Source organism: Anomalospiza imberbis, chromosome 26 (assembly GCF_031753505.1).
Source record: "Anomalospiza imberbis isolate Cuckoo-Finch-1a 21T00152 chromosome 26, ASM3175350v1, whole genome shotgun sequence".
Taxonomy (NCBI): Eukaryota; Metazoa; Chordata; class Aves; order Passeriformes; family Viduidae; genus Anomalospiza; species Anomalospiza imberbis.
The window spans coordinates 2,151,167-2,171,593 of record NC_089706.1 but is presented as its reverse complement, the minus strand read 5'-3'; the positions used below and the strand labels follow the sequence as shown (position 1 = coordinate 2,171,593).

The 20,427-nt window shown below is 52.2% G+C and overlaps 2 protein-coding genes across 3 annotated transcripts; one reads left to right on the top strand and one right to left on the bottom strand.

The window, feature by feature from the left end:
* The first annotated feature begins 103 nt into the window (after nucleotides 1-103).
* OARD1 (O-acyl-ADP-ribose deacylase 1) lies at nucleotides 104-4,356 on the top strand. Of its 2 annotated transcripts, none has more exons than XM_068173536.1 (6): nucleotides 104-338; nucleotides 632-699; nucleotides 1,357-1,501; nucleotides 1,610-1,668; nucleotides 2,370-2,482; nucleotides 2,777-4,356. In XM_068173536.1, the coding sequence occupies exons 1-6, from the start codon at nucleotides 263-265 to the stop codon at nucleotides 2,877-2,879; spliced, it is 564 nt and encodes a 187-aa protein (XP_068029637.1). In that variant the 5' UTR covers nucleotides 104-262; the 3' UTR covers nucleotides 2,880-4,356. The 2 variants fall into 2 exon arrangements, with proteins under 2 accessions (XP_068029637.1, XP_068029636.1); XM_068173535.1 differs by lacking the exon at nucleotides 104-338 and adding an exon at nucleotides 346-364.
* On the bottom strand, nucleotides 4,344-20,148 carry APOBEC2 (apolipoprotein B mRNA editing enzyme catalytic subunit 2). The gene is made up of 6 exons (XM_068173537.1): nucleotides 20,053-20,148; nucleotides 18,508-18,716; nucleotides 17,583-17,720; nucleotides 9,045-9,203; nucleotides 5,249-5,796; nucleotides 4,344-4,867 (listed from the first exon to the last, which is right to left on the bottom strand). The coding sequence occupies exons 2-5, from the start codon at nucleotides 18,678-18,680 to the stop codon at nucleotides 5,256-5,258; spliced, it is 1,011 nt and encodes a 336-aa protein (XP_068029638.1). The 5' UTR covers nucleotides 18,681-18,716; nucleotides 20,053-20,148; the 3' UTR covers nucleotides 4,344-4,867; nucleotides 5,249-5,255.
* Between the last annotated feature and the right edge of the window lie 279 nt (nucleotides 20,149-20,427).

Sequence of the window (20,427 nt, the reverse complement as noted above, 5' to 3'; positions counted from 1 at the left end):
TCGTGTGAGGCCGCACCGCCATGTCGTGTGGGGCGGGGCCGCCGTGTCGTGTGAGGCGCGGCCGCCATGTCGTGTGGGGCGGGGCCGCCATGTCGTGTGAGGCCGCACCGCCGTGTGGGCTGAGGACGATCCGCCATTTCGCCGCGAGGCGGAGCCGCTGAGGCGGAATCGCCAATGTCCCCCTGAGGCGGAGCCGCCGTGCCGGCTGAGGCGGTGCGGTGTGGCCGTGAGGCGGGGCCGCCCTTGCGGCTCGGCCGGAGCGATGTGGGCGGCGCTGGGCAGGCTCGGCGTGGCGCAGGCCGTGGGCCCGGCCCGGTTGATCGCTGTGCGCCCCGCGGGTGCGGCGGCCGAGTGGCGCTGAGGGGTGGGAGGGGAAGGAGGAGGGCGATAATGGTGGTGAGGAGGAGGGCGGCAGCCTGGGGGTGCTCACTGTGCCGTGACCCAGGGCTGGGGCCTCCTCCCAGGCCGGAGCTGTAGGCGCAGCGGGACCGGGTCCGGGGCACCGGCATCTTCAGGGGTGTCATGGTTGTCCCGCTGTCACAGATCATTTAGGCTCAGCCTTGCCCCCTCTAACACACTCTTACTGCCTAGCTTGAGGTTCCTAATAATTGTTTTTCTCTCATCTTTCCAGCCGCAGGAGCCTTCTCCATACCCCACGTTACCATGGCCACCCACTTCTCCAAGGATCAGGAGGAGAGAGTGCGTAGGAAATGGGTTACGTGGGATACTATTGTCTGTGCAAAGAGGCCTTCCCCTCATTACAGCACGGCACTGGCTGCATCCTGCAGCTTTTGAGAGCAAAGTGACTGCCAGTGCTGAATTCAATGTGCTTTTTGTCTGTAATGTCAGTGGGGCAGATGCTGTGCAGCAGCACAGAGCTCACCTACCTGCCTGCGCACCTCGAGACTGGTGCTGCTGTGCTCCCTGTCATGTAATTACCTTTTTAAGCTTTGATTTTGTAAGATTACCTGCTGAGCTGGCACGTGATGCTCATAAATGATCTTGTTGAGAAGGTGTAGTGGGCTTGTAATTCTGTGTATGGGGTGTGTAATTCACTGTAGTGGGTTTGCAATTCTCTGTAGTGGATTTGTAATTCTCTATGTTGGGTTTGTTATTCTCTGAGTTGGGGTTGTAAAGCTGTGAATTTGGTTTGTAGTTCTGTCTGTGGGGTTTGTAATTCCACAAGTGGGGTTTGTAATTCCTTCCCTTGGGTTTTGTAGCCTGTGCCAGCTCAAAACACTTCCACCCTGCACAACAAACTCAAACCCAGCCCCTCTTGCTGCCCAGTCCCTGCTCAGCAGAGCCCTGTGTGCTAAGTGTGCTCTCTGAGGAGGTTTTGTTGCCCCTGCCCTGCAGATCAGGTGTGTGAAGGGGGACCTGTTCTCGTGCCCAGGCACGGACGCCCTGGCTCACTGCATCAGCGAGGATTGCCGCATGGGTGCCGGCATCGCCGTGCTCTTCAAGAAGAAGTTTGGAGGCGTCCAGGAGCTCCTGGATCAAAGTGAGTGGTGCCTGAAGGAGCTCCTGATTTCCAGCACGGAGGGTGTTGGAGCTACTTGGGGTGATGGAGTGTGGCTGTTCTAAAAACACCTTGATTTTTGTGCTTTAGAAAAGAAGACAGGGGAGGTGGCGGTTCTGCAGAGGGATGAGCGGTACATTTACTACCTGGTAAGGGCTGGGGTGGCACTGGGACGCCTCCCTGGAGCTAAAGTGTGTCACATATCAGACATTAATAGCTGGGGGGGTTTTGGTCGTGTTCATGGAATCAGGGAAACGCAGAATAGTTGGGGTGGGAAGGGACTTTAAATCTCATCTTGAGCAGGGACACCTTCCCCTATCCCAGGCTGCTCCAAGCCCTGTCCAGCCTGGCCTTGGACGCCTCCAGGGATGAGACAGCCACAACTGCTCTGGGCACCCTGTGCCAGGGCTTCACCACCCTCACAGGGAACAATTCCTTCCCAATATCCTATCTAATCCTGCCCTCTGGCAATGTCAAGCCATTCCTGTTGGCCTGTCACTCCACATCCTTGAAAATAAATAGTCTCTGTCTTGTTGGCTCCCTTCGGGCACTGGAAGGGAGTTTCTGGAATGTTCCTCTCAATAAGAGATGTGTCCTTAACCATTGCCTGTGAGGAGCAGCCAAGCTGTTGTGTGCATCTGCATTTCAACTTGACATGGACAGAACTGGCTGCTGAATTAGGGTGTTTAAGCTGTGAAATGTTCTTTGCTCAGGTCTCTGCACAGAGGCAAGTCTGGGTGTGGAGTTTTGGGATATCGGGGAATGTGTGTTTTGTAACAATATTTATAACACACAGAAGTTTGCAGGGGTCATGCCCAAGGCCCAGCTGAGCTTTTCTATTTTTCTGTAGATTACAAAGCAGAAGGTTTCTCACAAGCCCACGTATGAGAGCATGCGGAAGAGCTTGGAAGCCATGAAAGCTCACTGCCTGAACAATGGAGTCACCGACATCTCCATGCCCAGGTGAGGGGCTCAGGAGCTGCGTGCCAGTGCTTGGGTGTTTAATTTCTAGAGGGATGTCTGAGGGATGATGCCCTGCTGTGAGATAAGAATTCAAGCATCCACCTCTACCCAACTCCTCTGTTCAGTTGGGCACATCTAATTTGCATTTCCCTGTGCATTTGTTTCCTTGTTCTCCCCACATCCTGTGGGTTTATGGGGGGCTGTGGCAGGGCCACCTCAAACTGCAGCTGCTCTCAGGGCTGGTTGGGCGCAGCACAAAGCCCAGCAAGGCTCTTTTGGTGCTTTATCTTCCAGGATTGGATGTGGACTCGATGGCCTGCAGTGGGAAAAGGTGTCAGCCATCCTTGAGGAAGTGTTTGAGAACACTGACATCAAGATCACAGTTTACAGCCTGTGAGCAGAACGAAGATCCCCATTTCCCCCAGTTTTGGGAGCAGAACCTGTGAACTGACAAAGGGGGGACCTGTCCGTGGAGCATGTTCTGCATTCGGGTGTCACTCACTTGTGTGACAGTGACAGGGCCTTCCAGCAGCAGCAAGCTCCAGAGAAGTTCATTTGGGCTGTTAATTAGCAGGAGGCAGCGGCGCTGTGAAAACCCTGGGGGAGCTCCCAGTGTGTCCCTGCAGCCACCAGGTGTCACTGGGGCTCCACGCAGTGAAACGGAGCCGCTGCCTCGTGGGTTTCTCTTTGGGTTGGTGCTGATGAGCTGCCCCAGGCAGCGCTGGCACCTCTGCTTTGTTCTGTTTGCGATGCCCTGCCTGGCACTGGGGCCACTCACCTCTGCTCACAGGTGGAATGGTTTCATTTCTCCCTTCCGGCCACAAATTTGGTTTGCTGAGAATGTGCTCACTCAGGATCATGCTGTGATGTGAAATAAACAGTGCCCTGCTGTTGGATTGGTACCTGTGGCTGTTCTGGGGACAGGCTGGGATTGCTGGAGGGGAGTAAATACACCTGGTGGGTGTGTTTTATTCAGCAGCTCCATGGTTTATAGTCTGCAGAGCTCTGTTTGGTGAGGATCCAAACAGGCTGATATGCTCTAAAAACTCACAGGATGGAGCTGAAGGTGGGATTTTCACATTTCTTTCTTTGTTGCATTTGTAGTTCAGGTGTTACACAAAGGTTGGTCTTTGTCACCCAAAACAAAAGCAAATCAATACCACCCCTGCTTCCTGAGATCTATGGAAAACTGATTTGGAAGAGTTTGTTCCAGAACTGAGGAACTGCCACACACTTTCCCTTTGTGTTTGGTTTTTAAACCCTCCCACAATAACAAATCTTTTGGATTTCTCATTCTTAATACCCAGAAAAGTGCCAGGTGTGTGGAAGAAATATAAAAATGGGATGTAAGAGTTGGGAATTTTGTAACATGACAGGGTTCCCAGTTGGCTTCCTTGGAAAGGGACTGGTTACTCAGTGCTGTGGGGCTTTTTGCTGCTGCAAATCCTGTTTGTCTTTAAGATCTCCCTATCCTTACTCTCCTTGTTCCTTGCCCATATTTTGTAAACCTGTTTGGTGTGGAATTGCTGTAGCTGGGAAAAGCAACAAAGTGGAATTTGGAACAATGAGGTGATCCACAACAGGCATTGAGGCTGCTCATGGATTCAGTCTTTCCCCTTATTTGTGTCTGGGTTTTTGTTCTGGTTCCTTACTCATGGCATCCCTGTGAGCTTTGTTTTACATGGAAAATGATCCTGTTCTCCAACACTTGTGTGTACTCTGGAAATTTTTTTGGCATTTAGTTCTCCCTTCCCAGCTACAAAATATTCCCTGTGTGGCTGTCCCAGGATGTCCTTGAACTCAGACTTGTCAGGTTCAATTTAGGACTTCTTGCAAGTAGAGAAGAAGGAATAAACAGTGATTTGGCTTTTGCAGTGGCTTCCCATTTTATTTCACTCTGCTTTTCCCACATTTATATCCCAAACAACATTGTTTGATATCGAGTTCTTGGGCTCCATCATGATTTGGAAGAGAGCTGTTGGCTCTGAATTAAATCACAGCTCTGACTATTGGAACAGAGGGAGAAAACTTTCACTTTAAATCCCTTTCTTTTCCCCTTTCTAATGCATTTATCTAACCAGCAGCTCTGTTCTAAGGTCTCTTCCCATGAAATATTCCCAGAATATGATCCCACAGCCTGCCTGTGGATCACTGCCATCCCTTTCACCACAGCATGGGTTTGGTTGGGGCAGGGAGGGGGAGGAACAAAAAACACCCAAAAAATCCCAAACACCAGAGGTCTGTGTCGTGTGTGTGTGTTTGGAGTCCCACAGGGCCTTGTCTCCCAGAGGCTGGTTCTCCATCCTGCTGGAATCAAAGCTTTGGGAAGCAGGACTGTCCCAGGGGTCCAGGTCTGTCACATCTCTTCATGGATCCTTTCTGATCCTGGGGAGGGAAAAAGAGACATCCTAGAGACTCAGAGGTGACTCTTGAGTACCCCCTAGAAAAGGGAATTCTGCAACAACTGGGATTTCCTTTATTGGTGTTTTTAGACTTTGGGGTGTGAGTTAAATCCCCTTCGATCTCCATTCCTCTCACTGTTGTCCTGAACATCATCCATGTGGGGAACAGGGAGGTGTTGTGGTGGCCCTGGAACTTTTTTATTCTTTATTCCTGGAGGAGAAGACAGAAAAGCACTAAATCCCTAGGGAATGTGCTGTGGGGGAAACCCACTGCCTGGGATTATTAGCAATATTCAGCTGACAGTAAGAGAAATTGGAAGCCAAATTAAAGAGAGGGGAGTTAATGAGTGACCCCCTCACTCACCTGGGCCTCAGTGCAAGATCTCCGCCAGCTTCTCCTCATAGTACTGGAAGTTCTCCTGAATATCCTCCCAGGGCACAAAGGACTTGGCCTCCTCCCCTTCCTCCTGCTCCACAAAGTTCTTCCAGACATACTCAAAGTCTTGAGGCTTCATAATCCTCAGCTTGCAGCCGGCCTCCTTCATGCTCCTGAGGGCCGCCTGCATCTCGGGCTCTTCCCACATGAAGAGCCTGCCCACCATGATGGTGAGGCGCAGCCCCTTGTTCTTGCGCAGGGCCTCGCAGATCCTCTGGGCACAGGTGACACAGGGGCTGGAGGACACGTACCAGGTGACATCGTGGCGGGCACCCGCCTGGCACGTGGGCAGGATGGTGTTGAAGAAGGCCATCTCGGCGTGGGCGGCCGCGTGCTCGTCCTCCAGGTAGCCCCGGCTGGTCACCGGCTCCTTGCCCTGCGTCTCCACCACGTAGCACAGGAAGGTTTTGTTCCTGCCCGAGCTGTACTCCACGTTCCTGAACTGAAATTTGAAGAAGATGGCTGGGAGGCGTTCCCTGGGAGAGGAGAGCAGAGCAGAGAGGAGGCTCAGAGGCAGATTTAGGTAAGGATCACACTTTTGGGTCAGCTCTACCCATGACCCAAATCCCGTGGACAAATCACTGCATCGCCCCTGATTTCTGTGTTCCAAGGTTTAGGTTGTAAAATATCCAGGATCAAATCCAACTTTGCTGTGAAAATGTGGATTTCCATACTGAAATGTGGGTTCCTACTGATAAACTTCACCTACTCTTTTAATTCATTGTCCACATCTTCCCTTTTGTGACTCCCAGATCACCTCGTGGTGGAACATCTCATGGGATGGCTCTGGAGATAGGAAGGAAAAGGGATGGAAAAGTGGGAAAAAATGCACGTGCTTCCAAGAATAGCACATTTCCTGCTTGGTATCCTGGATAATGGGTGCTTCTTTGGCTAAGTATTCTTTAATTAATGATTTGAAGGGCAGACATGAGACACCCATTCCAGAGCGATGTCTGCAATGAGTGGTTTCACAATAACATCAGGTTTTTAAATACATCAAAGGCACAGGGAATTTCATCCCTGATTTAACTCTCTGACAGCAGAGTCACAGCAGTGACGAGGTTGGCTCTGGGTTTTCATGGAACAGCTGAAGCAGCAGCAACCTGCTCCAGGATGGATTGACTCAGGCTGGATTGACTGGGAGCTGCATTTAGCCAGCCCTTCCTGATGGATTTTATTGCTTATCTCGGCGTGTGCCTGAGCTTAGCTGGGATGTTCACCTCGATTCTGCTCCCAGCAGTTTGGAATCTGCATTAGTTCCATTAATAACGTTCCAATAAGGAATAGAAACAACACTCAGAGCCCATTCCAATGCCTGGCAACCCTCGCTGTGAAGAAATTCCCCCTGATGTCCTCCCCTGGCACAATTTGAGGCCATTTCCCCTCATCCTGTTGTCTGGGAGAAGAGGCTGATCTCCACCTAGCTCCAGCCTCCTGCCAGGGGGTTGTGGAGAGTAAAAATGTTCATGGAAATAATTTAAAAACTGTTCAAAGGCATTGAATTCCCTCATATTCTCAATATAAACCCCTGCTCTGACACCAGGCTGGGGTGGCCCAGCTCACCTGAGGATAGGAAAGGTCAAAATTGAAACCTCCCCTGAAAAAAGCATCATTAAATGACATTTTTAAGGGATTTCTAAATGCTCCAACCTAATTTATCAGTTTTCCCTGGGTAGCAAAGTGATAGATCATATTGAGACCAAAAAAAAAAAAAAAAATTGAATTTTGAGGCAGAATCTTCAATCTGGGATTGAAGTTGCTGAAATCAGGTGGGCTGGAGGAAAGAGTCAGTGTGCCAGTGGTACCCTGGCACTGTCACAGAGGAGAGAAGGAAAACATCTAATGAGGAAATAAAAATGTGGATTATCTAAAAGACTAACAAGGAATTGTTCCTACAAGAAGCCTCATTTACACCTGGGGAAAGTGGAAATAAATGTGGCAGGAAATGCTCCCAGATTGGGATTACAGGCTGTGTTCAGCCAAAAAAAAAAAGGGATAATATTCTTAAAGAGAGTAATTGGCTTGCCAGTGATTCCTGGAAGCCAGACTCCTCCTGGAGCTGTAAGCAGCAGAGTGAGAACTTGGCTGGGAGTCCTGAGATGCCCCTAATCCGAGGGCTGAAGCTGAAATGCAACATAATTGGGTTTAAGTGCTTCTTCCCTGGCTGCACTTGTGTTTCCTCATCACTCCCATAACTGCCTTGATTGGCTGGGAATTTTTAAATCATTGGGAAAACCCTCGTGGGGATCCCAGGTTAAGGCCTGGCCTGATCTCCCGGTGTCCTCCTTAAAATGAAACTAAAAAATCTCTGGGCTTTCTGTACCTCTTTGGGGGTCCTTTAGGATTTCTGCTTCACTTCCTCACTCTTCCCTTTGCAGGGTGGAAAATCCTGTCAAATCCTGGAACACCTGTGGCATTCCAAGAAAGGATTTAATTGCAGGATGGTGCTGAGGAAGTTTTCCAGCCACGGTTAGCCCAGGGCCTCGGGCTTGGCAGGGAAGTTTGGACATCCTCCTCAGTCCCTCAGCATTTCTAACTGCAGGCTGAGTCCTCCAAGGCTAGAAAACCCAATTTCCTCATTAAAATTCATTTTAGGACGTGTCTTAGGTGTTCAGAACTTGGCCCAGTGGTTTATAGCCACAATTTTTGGTGCCTTAGCTCCATTCCTAGCAGAGGGATGTTCTTTCCTTAAAAGCCACTGCTAATCATTTATTCCTATGATTATGTCTGACAGAGACCACCCCAAAAAAGGACTTTTTTTTTCACAGCAGTCACATTTTGAGAAGGGAATGGAGATTTTTCCTCCCCTGAGCAGGAATGGAACCCAGTTTTGTGGCAGGGGTGCTGTCCTGCCTCACTCATCCTGGTCAGAACAGGCAGCCAAATTTCACCTGCAGAGCCTGTGGCACAGACAGAAGGATTCCAGGGGATATTTTGGAGGCCTGAGCTTTAGTTTTAAGGAGCTGGAAGAAATCCAGTAGTTGATTTATTTGCTGGGACACTCCTTTGGTGACTGATAAGGGAAATATGAGGGGAGAAGGACTCATTCTGCTGCTCCTCCAGGGAGCATTTGGAGGGAGCAGACACCCAGGGCTTTTCCAACTTGCAGCTGTCAATTATGGCTGAGAGTTCAGCTTCCACCAGTGATATCTCGCTTTTCCAAAGGCCAGGCTCCCTGCTGCCCTGCTCTCTTCAAAACTGCCTCTTGTTTTGGAGCCTTTCTGCAAGTTGGGCTTTTTGGTTTCTTTATGAAAGTCAGGTTCCAGCTGTGGCTGTGGAGCTCTTGAAAATGTGAACCTTTAGGTCTCTTGAAAAATCTGTCCCTCAGGCCCATCAAGCCAATCAGCCATAGCAGGGGTGTTTTTCCTGATCCACAGGTGGAGAAACTCTCAGACAAGAGCCATTGATCACAGCAAGAAATCAATACCAAGCTCTCATCAAAGCCAACACCTCCATCCCCATCCCATCAGCGGGGTTGGGAGGGAACCAGCACTGCAGAAACACAGCTGTTCCTATAAAACAAGTGCACTTCTGTGCCTGCCTGGTGGGAGCCCATCCTCTAAAAGTCAGCAAAACTTAGAACAAAATCCCACAACAAATCCAAACCATTTCAGACTCTTCAGAAATGCACTGGCAGAAGATGCTGCTTGTGTTGCCTGACCTAAAAGCTGGGACGGAACTCACTGAACTCCCCCAATTTCATATTTAGATCCCAATCTCTTACCCTGTCACAATCTCAAAGGGTGGCAGGTCCTCCCTCTTCACCTTCTTCTTCTTCCCCTCGCCCTCCTCGGCGTTGTCGGGTTCCCCGTTCTGGGCGTTGCTGGGCTCCTCCTGCTTCTCTGCCATCTTCCCCAGGACACTGGGACCGAGCTGTGGCCACGGGGAGAGAGAAAGAGCAATTTCTGAGAGCTCTGGGAGCCGAGGGAGGAGGGAAAACAGAGCTGGGAGTTCCTGCCCCAGGCACAGTTGTCAGGAACTAAATATGGAACAAAGCGGCAGCGGCGGCAGGGGCTGGACAGGGTTGGGTGACCCAGGGCTCTCAGGTGTCACCTCCTTCCCCTGCTCTCTCCAGCTCCTTTCAGCAGCCCCTTTTGCTCCCCTTTTAATTTCAAGCCAAGTGACAACTTCTCAGTGGGTGGGATGAGCCCGTAATTTTCCCTGATGGAAAATCCTGGAAGCTCGAGCGTGTATTTATCCTGTGGGGTGACGGACGGCTGGCACGGGGCACTCCCTGCTCTCACAGCCCTCTCCCTCCTCTGCCACTGGATTCCATGGCTGACCTTGAAGGACCAGCTCAGCCTGGCCTGGCTCAGGCAAGAGGGGAAGGGGTTGTGGCCATTTTGCTGGAAAATCTCTGGTTTTGGTGGGTTTGGCTTCCTGGATCACCTGGAGCATCCTGTGGTTCCTCCCACCCTGCTCGTGCAGGACTTTTAGGGGAAATCTCCTGGTTGGAGCTGTAAATCCAAGCCAGAACCTTCTCCCAAATGTTTGAAAGTCCAGCTGGAATTCCCAGTGGGCAACAGTGCTGCTTCTCCCATTCTTCTGCATTTTCCTCCCCATTTCCTGAGTGTTCCAGAAGTTCCCAGTGCACTGGGATATATCTGGGTTGGAAGGGTTTTCCCATTTCTTTTTTGTTCCCTTCAGGATTATATGAAACTATCCCAGCATCTCACTCTCAATTTCAATCATTTACAGTTCGTATCAATCCTGCCTGAGCTGAGTTTAATTAAAAACCTGGATGAGGTTTTCCCAGGGACCAATCCTGGCCATGCCATGTGGCAAAGGAAGTGGGAAAAGTGTGGCTGTGCAGGATTTTGGAATCAAAGCACTCTGGAAATCAATGTGGGCTCTGCGCTTAGCTCAGAACCCACCAGCAGCAAACTTTGAGTAAATATGGAATATTCTGCTGTATCTGATGGAGTATTCAGTCAGTATTAGTGGAAAAACCTGCTCTTAGTTTGAGGAGGAGAAGAGGTATTCCATAAAAATCAAATCAGTGGGAACATCTGCCTTGGAGCCAAGTCAGCCTTTGTGATCCTGTTAAATTCAGCTCTTTAGAGCCTTGGGAGGAGGCTGCACCATCACAAAATGAAATAAATCCACACCACCAGGCAGGTCATTTATTATCAGAGAAAATTAATAACGAATTATCACAGATAATTAATTCTGGCTGCTCTTCCCAGCCCCCTTGCCATCACCCTGCCTTTGCTGGGCTGGATATCCTTTGGAGCTTTTCCCCAGTGCCACCATGGATGAAGTTTTTGGGGACAGAGCACCCCTTTGATGAGTTGTTGTTTAGGTGGTGTTGTTTAGGTGAGAGAGCCGGCAGTGGTGACAGCCCAACTGAGGATTTGACAAATTTCAAGACATCCTATCCATGGAACATATATCTTCCACGGCGCAGGATTTTATTTATTTTTAAGCCTAAAATACTTTCCTGCAGGGCAGGGGCGTTGTTTTGCCTCCTGTGTGGTGACAACGCTCCAATTCCACCTCCCCTGTCCAATTGCTGTCACCTCTGACATTTCAGGGGCTGCTTTTAGGGTGGGAATCCTCTCCCAATGACTGACAGCTCATTTCCTCCTAATCCTGATATTTTCAAGCAGCATCTCAGCCCCTCTCCAGTCCCTCTGACCCACTCCGCTTTATTTTTGGAAGCTCTTCATGGCTGGGGTCCCAGTTTTGCTGCAGCTTTAGCCTGGCCCCTCCGAGGGCTGAGCTCTAATCTAATCTGGGGAATGTGGCACCGAGGCTCCCCCTCTCTCCAGCCTTTCCCAGCTGCTCCCCAGCTCCTTCTAGGGCAGTGCTTGGAACAGCCATGATCCTCCCCCTACCGCAGCCAAAAATATAAAAGAGCACCACGGAGCTGCTGCGTCGGAGCTGGGGTGGGTGAGGGCTCTGCTGGCTCCTTGTGACCCCAAATGTGTCCCCAGGGGCTCAGGAGGGGCCTCCCAGCAGCACTCAGAGGACCCCAAATTGTGCCCCTGCCAGCCAGAGTTTGGCTGTCCTTTCCACCTGTCCCCACTGATTTCTTATTTTATCCAGTTGCTTCCGAATTTGTTCATAAAATCACAGAATCCTTGAGGCTGGGAAATCCCTCTGGGATCATCGAGTCCAGGCTGTGCCCGATCCCCACCCTGAGCACTCAGTGCCACCTCCAGGTGACACCTCCAGGGATGGGCTCTCCAAACCCCCCTGGGCAGCCCCTCCCAGCCCTTTCCATGAAGAAATTCCTGCTGATGTCCAACCTGAGTCTCCCCAGCACAGCCTGAGGCCGTTCCCTCTCCTCCTGTCCCTGTTCCCTGGGATAAAATCCCAAATCCCCCCTGGCTGTCCCCTCCTGGCAGGGAGTTGTGCAGAGCCAGAAATTCCCCTGAGCCTCCTTTTCTCCAGGCTGAGCCCCTTCCTCAGCTCCCTCAGGGCTCTCCAAACCCTTCCCAGCTCCCTCAGGGCTCTCCAAACCCTTCCCCAGTTCCCTCAGGATTCTCCAGACCCTTCCCAGCTCCCTCAGGACTCTCCAAACCCTTCCCCAGTTCCCTCAGGACTCTCCAGACCCTTCCCAGCTCCCTCAGCCGGGGCATCACGGCTCAGCCACGGGGGACACTCAGGACTGGCCTAAGGCACAGCCTGTGCTGGGAGAACCTTCCAGGCTCTGCTGGAGTTTTGGATATTGAGGATCCTGCATCCATCCAAGTCCAGAGCAGCCTCTTCAGTGGCTTTAGAGGGCTCTGATGGCTTTTATCCCCCACCAGGGATCTCTGCAGCCCCGTGTCCCCTGCAGGTCGCCGCTGTCTCTCTCCTTGCAGCAGCAATTCCTGGAGTTAACCTGGCTGATCCCTGTCCCCATCACCCACACCTGCCTGCCGCAGCCCATGCCAGGAAAAGGGAGCTTTCATGGCGTTGTGGGGCCGGAGGAACATTTTGGGATAGATGGGAGAGTGAAATAGGAGCCTGGCCGGGTGAGTCACGGTCAGCCGTGCTCTCCATGCCGAGGGGACAGCTGGTGGCACTAACAAACGTCTCCCTGGAGACATTGTCTGGCAGCCAGCCCCCTCCTGCTTTTTCCAGCTGTAACTATGGGACAAATAAATAAACACTGACAGCTTCCCTTCCTTCCTCCCTTCCTTCCTTTGGGGTTCTCACCTGACCTTCTCCTCCTGCCTCAGGACCAAAAAGGTTTCAAGGAGGGCTGGAAAGCCTCCTGTCCCACGGGATTGACCTAGGCAGTGCCCAAATCCTGCTGAAAGATGCTCCAGCTGTGCTGAGCCCCAAGTGAGGGATGCTCTCACCTGGGTACTGCCTCACCCTCCCATCCAGACCCTCCCTGGCTCTCCATTCCCAGCCCGGCACACGAGGAGCCTTGGCAGGTGCTGCTGCCTCCCCAATTAATTAAAGCCCAACTGGGACTTAATGACAGCTCCCAGCAGGGCTGCAGCTCCTGCTGCAGTTTCCTGCGAGCAGCTCTGGTGGAAAGAGAGCTCCAAGCACAGGAATTTGTGTCCTGCGGCACCAGGGCTGTGGCAGGGCCTGGCAGAGCAGCTGTGTCACCTGCACGGAGGTGACAAACCCTGGCTGGCACCTCGGTGGGTGCTTTGACACAGCTCCAGGCAGCAGCAAATCAGGGAGAGCTGCAGCAGAGTGCTGGGACAGCTGTGGGTTGGGGGGTGAGAGGAGGGAGAGGAAAGAGGGGAGAGAAAAAGAAAGGGGAAATTAAAAAGAAAGGGGAGAGGAAAAAGAAAGGGAAAGGAAAGGGGAAAGGAAAGGGGAAAGGAAAGGGAAAGGAAAAAGGAAAGGAAAGGAAAGGAAAGGAAAGGAAAGGAAAGGAAAGGAAAGGAAAGGAAAGGAAAGGAAAGGAAAGGAAAGGAAAGGAAAGGAAAGGAAAGGAAAGGATTTGCCCATTCCAAAGGCAAATCTGGGGTTGGGCCTGGATAAACATGAGCTTGGACAGGGCTTGAACCAACCTGGCACAGTGGGAGCTGTCCCTGGCAGGGGCAGGGATGAGATGATCCTTCAGTTCCCTTCCATTCCAAACCATTCCAGGATTCTGCGAAACCAAGGCTGGTCTGGGGCTGTGCTCCACAGTCTGGGCAAGAAACCCTCCAGATGACTTTGAGATGTCATTAAAGTTATTTTTATGCAAGGGGGTTCAGTGTATCTGTTTAAACAGCAAATGCACCAAATGATGCTTTAAATATTAATACAGGAGGTGTCTCACTGAATTTAATTTTCCCAATTGATTTCAAGTTGCTCTGGATAGCACAGGGAGGAATATTTGCTATTTTTGCTGCCTGTGAGAAGAGGCAGGAGGCAAAGAAAAGCTCCTTCTTCACTTACAGGTGGGCTGGGAAGAGGAAAAAAATGGAAGGAAAACAAGAACAAGGCAGCCAGTCCCAGCAGCTGGGAAAATGGGGAGGGCACACATGGAAAAAAAAATCTAATAATCTTAATTCCAGATTTTCCTTTGCCTGCAGAAAAAAAGTGGGAAGAGAAAATAGACCAAATTTATGAAAGCTGATCAAATATGCATTCATCTATTTAATTGGAAATGTTATTAAAGAGTTGCAGGTATGAGCCAGATCTAGAGCCATCAATTTAAATGAGATTTAAATGATTCTCCTCCCTTTCCAAAAGGAGATAAAGGCTCCTTGAATCCCTCCTGCCCTCTCTGGATGGCCCTGCTCATCCCTGTTCCCTGAGGACAGGATGGGCAGAGCCAAAATCCGCCCAAACTCCCCCAAATCCAAGTGCAGCCAGACCCCACCTTCATTTAAACGGGGGAATAATTTCCATTTGTCCCTTGGCATGAGGGACTTCCTGGGAGGCACAGAAGCTGTAAATAAGTGCCGTGAAAAGAAAGCCCTGAAGTGTTATAGGATTTCTCTTTTTTTCCCAGCAGTTTTTGATGTCTCCAGTGCTGCTGGCAGGGCTGCTCCTGCTCCACAGCCTTTTCCTGCAGCTTTTCCTTGGGACACACAGCCCTGGGCTGGCAGCAGCCCTGGGGAAAGAAATCCCAAGCCAGGGGGGAAAAATAATGGATCAAAATGACAGAACCACCAGATTTTCCAAGGAACTACAAATTCCAGCTGCTCCTGGGGTTCGTGTCTCAGTGGTGCTGAGCCCCCAGCTCTGCCCAGGCTGGATCCAGGAATGTTCAGCATCTCCCAAAATCCAGCTGGATGGGAGTCAGGGGGCTCCCAGAGGCAGGAATTGTCCTGCTCACCTCGGAGCTGGGCTGGTGGCACAGAGGAGCCCGTCACGGGGATGTCCCCAAGGGAGGGTGTCCCCAAGGAGGGACCTTGGGCACCTTTGGGGTTCCAATCCCACCCAGGCCATGCGCTCCCAACCTGCCCCGGGAATGCATCCACCTCTGGAGCCTTCCCAAATCCCTTCCCTGATCCCTCGAGCTTTTGGGAGCCTCACCCCAAACCAGTCCAGCGAGAATAACTCGGATTTATTTATTTATTCTCCAAAAAAAAAACCAACAACGGCTTGTTTTATTCAAAGCAAATACAATTTATGTTACAGCCCCAGCTGAGCCCTCCCACCCGCCTTGGGGTACCCCTCACCCCCAATTACAGCCCCAATCACAACCCCAATTAATTACAGCCCCGATTACAGCCAGTGCCAGGGAGAAGATCCACGTGCCCCTTCTCTTTACATTTAGTGCTTTCAGCAATTAAAAATGATGTGAATTCTGTCTGGAGACAGCAGAGCTCAGGTTTCTAGGGAAAGGGATAGACAAGGATGAGTCCTTGTGGCTGATTCCATCCCATTCCTTTGGAATTCCTGCTATTTTAACCTTTCCTGATTAATAATGGCGCGGAAATGCTCCAGGATGAGGCACTTGCACTGCACCTGACAGATTCTGCCTGGGGTTTTTTTGCCAATTATTTCATTAATTACAGCCTTCGAGGCACTGGGAGCAGGCTCGTAGATTTTACATACTCTCGTGTGTCTGTACTTGAAAAAAAGAACAAAATGAAGTGTTTTCTTCAAAGGCACTGGTGTGAGCTTTTCAGTTCTGCTGGGGAACAGCACACCGAGGTGGAAGAGAGGAATTTCCTCCTGGGAGAAGCATTTGGGTGCTGCTCAGCAGGGAGGGGAAGGAGTGGGATGCTCTCCAGTCTCCATCCACCAGCAGAGCAAGACCCATCCCTGCTGGCAGATGAAGAGCTGAAGCACAAACTAGGCCATACAGGAACACGAAGCAACAGCACAAAGAGCAAAAAAAAAAAAAAAAAAAAGGAGAAATTTCTTTTTCATAATCAAGTATTTTCTTAAAAAATCATTCATTAAAAAAAATCAAGTTCTTATAAAAAACCAAGTAATTTCTGTAAAAAATCAAGTAATTTCTTTAAAAAAACCAAGTAATATATTTTTAAAAAATCAAATAATATACGTTCTTTTTAAAATCAAGTAATTTCTTTAAAAACTCTAGTAATTTCTTTTAAAAAGATCCATTTATTAAAAAAAAATTAAAACCAAATCAAGTAAGTTTTTCAAGAATGGGTATGCAGAGGTGAAGACCATTTTGGTTTGGTCCCAGCAGAGGAGATGGGATTTGCCACGTGGGTGCCCAAGCTCTGCTCTCGGGGGATGGTGGCAGTGGTGAGGGGTTCCCAGCCTGAATTATTCCAGATGTTTTGACTGCTGGAATTTGACCTGGTGGCATTAAGGCCGGGGAACAGCTGGAGCCCCCAAACCTGCTGGAGAAAACCCTATGAATGGAAGGAATGGTGCAAACCTCTCACCATGGAGCTGGGAGGAGGAGGAGGAGGAGGAGGAGGCAAATCCCAAAATGAACCCCCCGAAATCGTTACACCTTGGTTCACCTGGGCACAGTTTAGCGACACGAAACGGGGTTTTATTCGCTCTTGCCCGACTTCTGCTCGGGGTTGTCCTTCCAGATGCGGATGGTGAGGCAGGTGGCCATGGCCAGCCAGCCCAGGTAGGGCAGCAGCAGCAGCGCTGCCAGCCGGTTGATGCGGTACCAGGAGCACAGCGTGCCCAGGGCCAGCCCGTCCAGGCACAGCACATCGATCACAGCCTGCGGCACACACGGACACACACAGAGCTGAGTCCCAGCTCGGGAACGCGGCACGGCCCCACCCCGCGCTGCCAAAATATCCCGGGACCGCGGGGAGCTGGGGATGGGATGGGGGCTGGCACAGGAGAGACCCCCAGGATGCTGTCCCTGGGCTCTGATCAGCACACCTGAGCCGTCACACCACGAGGAATCCTGCAGATGAGCACCCTACCCATGGCCAGTGTCCCCTGTGCTGACACAACCTGCTCCTGCTGGTGTGTTCTGGCAATTTTCCAATGGCCAGAATATCCGGGTACAGGTGGGGAAGTGGGACAGGGATGGGGGCTGGCACTGGAGAGACCCCCAGGATGCTCTCCTTGGGCTCTGATCAGCACACCTGAGCTGTCACACCACGAGGAATTAATGTGCTCTTCTCTGCTCATGATGGAACCCCACAGATGAGCAGCACCCTGCTCATGGGCAGTGTCCCCTGTGCTGTCACAACCTGTTCGTGCTGGTGGCCACTGAACAAACTCCCCAATGGCCAGAATATCCAGGTACAGGTGGGGAAGTTGGGACAGGGATGGGGGCTGGCACTGGAGAGACCCCAACCCCCAGGATGCTGTCCCTGGGCTCCAATCACACCTGAGCTGTCACACCACGAGGAATTAATGTTCTCATCTCTGCTCATGATGGAACCCCACAGATGAGCAGCACCCTGCTCATGGGCAGTGTCCCCTGTGCTGTCACAACCTGTTCGTGCTGGTGGCCACTGAACAAACTCTCCAACTCTCCTTTCACCCCCAGAGTGACAAAATCCAGGTGGGAACGCGAATCCCCAGCTGTGCCTCTGTCACCTCAGGCCTTGGCACCTGAGGCAGAGCCCGGTGGCCCAGCCCGGGTGTGGCAGAGCCCCAGCCCCGCCCTGGCTGTGCCCGATAAGCCCCCGGGAGCTGCTCCCCGCAGGGATGCCACAGAGCTGTTGTCACTCAGGGTGTGACCCCACAAAGGACTTTATCTCCCAGCCCCGACCCTTAACTGGGGGGTGCAGCCCTGGCACTGATCCCCGATCCCCCACCCCGGCTATCGGAGCGGGGCGAGGCTGGAGGGGGCTGATACCATTGTCCGTGGGCAGGAGCGGCTGCAGCTGGGCTAAACCCCCTTGCACAGCCCCATGATTGCCCTCAGCGCAGCCCCAAAGCGCCCCAAAGCCGGCAGGGAAGCCCCATTACCATGTTCAGGTTGCGGGCACCGAAGAACAAGGGTGGCCATGCCCAGTTGAGCACCAGCTGAGCCCCGTAGAGCCCCAGGGGGACGATGGCCTTGCTGGTGCAGCCACCCAGGTCGTTCCACACCAGGTAGGAGGCGTAGCTGTGAAGAGGGACACCCGTTAGTGCCCGCAGCCACCCTCGGCAGGGACAGAGTCCCTCCTGCACGAGTGTTTTCCCCACCAGAGATTTGCACCACAGCAGGATCCACGTCAGGCACCGAGCTGCTCGCTGGGAGCAGGGAACAGCTCTGGGGAGGGTCAGGTTGGAGATCAGGGAATGTTCTTCCCCCAGAGGGTGCTGGGCACTGCCCAGGCTCCCCAGGGAATGGGCACAGCCCCAAAGCTGCCAGAGCTCCCCAGGGATGCCCAGGGTGGCATTTTGGGATCTCAGGGATGCCCAGGGTGGCATTTTGGGATCTCAGGGATGCCCAGGGTGGCAGTTTGGGATCTCAGGGATGCCCAGGGTGGCATTTTGGGATCTCAGGGATGCCCAGGGTGGCATTTTGGGATCTCAGGGATGACCAGGGTGGCATTTTGGGATCTCAGGGATGCCCAGGGTGGCATTTTGGGGTGTCTGTGTAGGGCCAGGAGCTGCACTGGATGATCCCCTTGCAGCTCGGGCTATTCCATGATTCCATTCCACGGTTCCCTGTCCCTCACTCCTCCCAAACCTCCCCTGTCCCACCAAAGCGGCTCCTACCCCCTGCCCAGTGCCACGGCTGGTGGTGGCATCCCCCCCAGGCTGTGTCCCTGCCAGCAGCGTGCCAGGCTCACAGCTGGCGGGGTCAGGAGCCCCCAGGGCAGGGGCAGAGCCTGGCAGGGCTGCTCTGGCTGTGCCAGGGCTGCTCTGGCTGTGCCAGGGCTAGCAGGACGGGAGGCAGCACTCACCCCATGCCCGTGTACAGCATGGTCCAGGCCACAGGGAACACTCTGCGGGACGGGCACCAGGAAGGTTTTTTCAGCTTCTCGTACCACGCTGGGATTTCCTTCCTGTTCAGGAACCAGCCAAGGAATCCTCCGACGTGGGGCAGGACAGTGAAGCCCACGGTGTAAGCCCACATCCTCCCTCAGGGGCTTGAAATCGCTTTTTTCCTGCTCTAAGTGAAAAGCAAAATCACAGCGTCACTTTTTAAAGGATGTTTTTCTTCCCTGCTTCCATCCTCTAATTCAATGTTCCACTTCAGCCCCTGAGGCAGATGGAAAGGATTTAACGTGTTCAGCCCTCTCTGCCCCTCTCTGAAATGGGGATTATTCCTGTCTGGGATGTTTGCCCCCCTGATTTCCCCACTCTTTGACAGCTCCCTGCAATATTCTGGTGAGATGGGAGGGTTGTGAGGGCTGTCCCCATCCCTGCCCCTGGGGCTGGCAGGCTCTGAGGTGCGTCCTGGAGCTGCTCCCCCTTCTCTGCTGCCCTGAGAATGAAAACCCAGGCTCCATCCAGACTTCCTCATGATTTTTCAACGTGCATTTCTATTTTAATTTCTATTTTAAAAGACGTCTATGACAGAAAAGTCCTTCCAGCAGCCTGAAGTGCCCCAGGAACCCACAGCAGAGAGAACTCTCACCTTGGCACAGGGGGAAGGTTCTGAATTTGTTCACAGACCCTTTTGTATAAAACCAAAGGAAAATTTCTTTAATAATAAAAATGTTCCCACACAATGCAGGGTAACACCAGAACACATCCCGAATTCAGTGTCTGTCCTGCATCTTCCCCTGCAGAGCTCCAAACCTGCCGCTCTTCCATCCTCCCCAGATTCCCATTCCCTCCGGATCCACGCAGGAATGAAACCCCCATTAACATTCGTCAGGAAAGCCACGCAGGAGCCGCCAGCAGCGCAGCTCTGAGCTGTCAGCACGGGCACAAAATGTACCTGGGAAGGTTTGGGATTCAGGAATGCAGGAGGAGCACAGCGGGCATGGAGCAGTCCCTGAGCTGGGGAAATGTCCCGGAGCCCTGCCCAGGGAAACCGGGAATAGGGGGTTGGACTGAGCTCCACAGGCTCTGCTTGGGATTTCAGTTCACAATTAACGCTCTGCTTGGGATTTCAGTTCACAATTAATGCTCTGCTGCACGCTCAGCTAATTGTTATTATTGTCACCACACCACGACGTGGTTGGGAATGCCGAATTCCCACCTCACCAGGGAGCAAACACCCCGGACACCACCTCAGCCGACAATTCCTTCACCTGACAATTTATGGCGCTCTCAAAGTACCCCCAGAACCAGGAAACAACCGAAAACCGAGACAAATGCAGTTCTGCTTTAAACGTGACCCAGCCCTGCCGAGCTCTGCTCCCCACACACACCGCAGGAACGGAATATGGCAAAATATTGGATTTCCCCCAATTCCTTTGGGGCTGCAGAGATGAAAGAGGGTTGAAAAACCTTCTTTTGCCTCTCAGCTGCCACCCCTGGAGCTGCCTGAGCCTTACCTGGGTCAGTGCCTCGCTCCACCTGGCCGAGGGAAGGGCTGGGACATCCAGGAGCGGCCGTCCCCGAGTGCCGCAGCTGGGTTTTACCCAAAGAGCCCCAAACTGGGCGGTGCCGTGGGGCTGCATCAGATTAAACTGGGAGCTCCCACTGGGGACAATCGCCGGGAGTTTGGGGTGCTGGAGCCTGGGGACAATTGCTGGGAATTCAGGATGGTGGAACCCAGGGGCAATTGCCAAGAATTTGGGGTGCTGGAACCTGGGACAGTCGTTGGGAATTCAGGATAGTGGAGCCTGGGGACAATTGCCAGGAATTTGGGGTGCTGGAACCTGGGGACAGTCACTGGGAGTTTGGGAAGGTGGAGCTTGGGGACAATC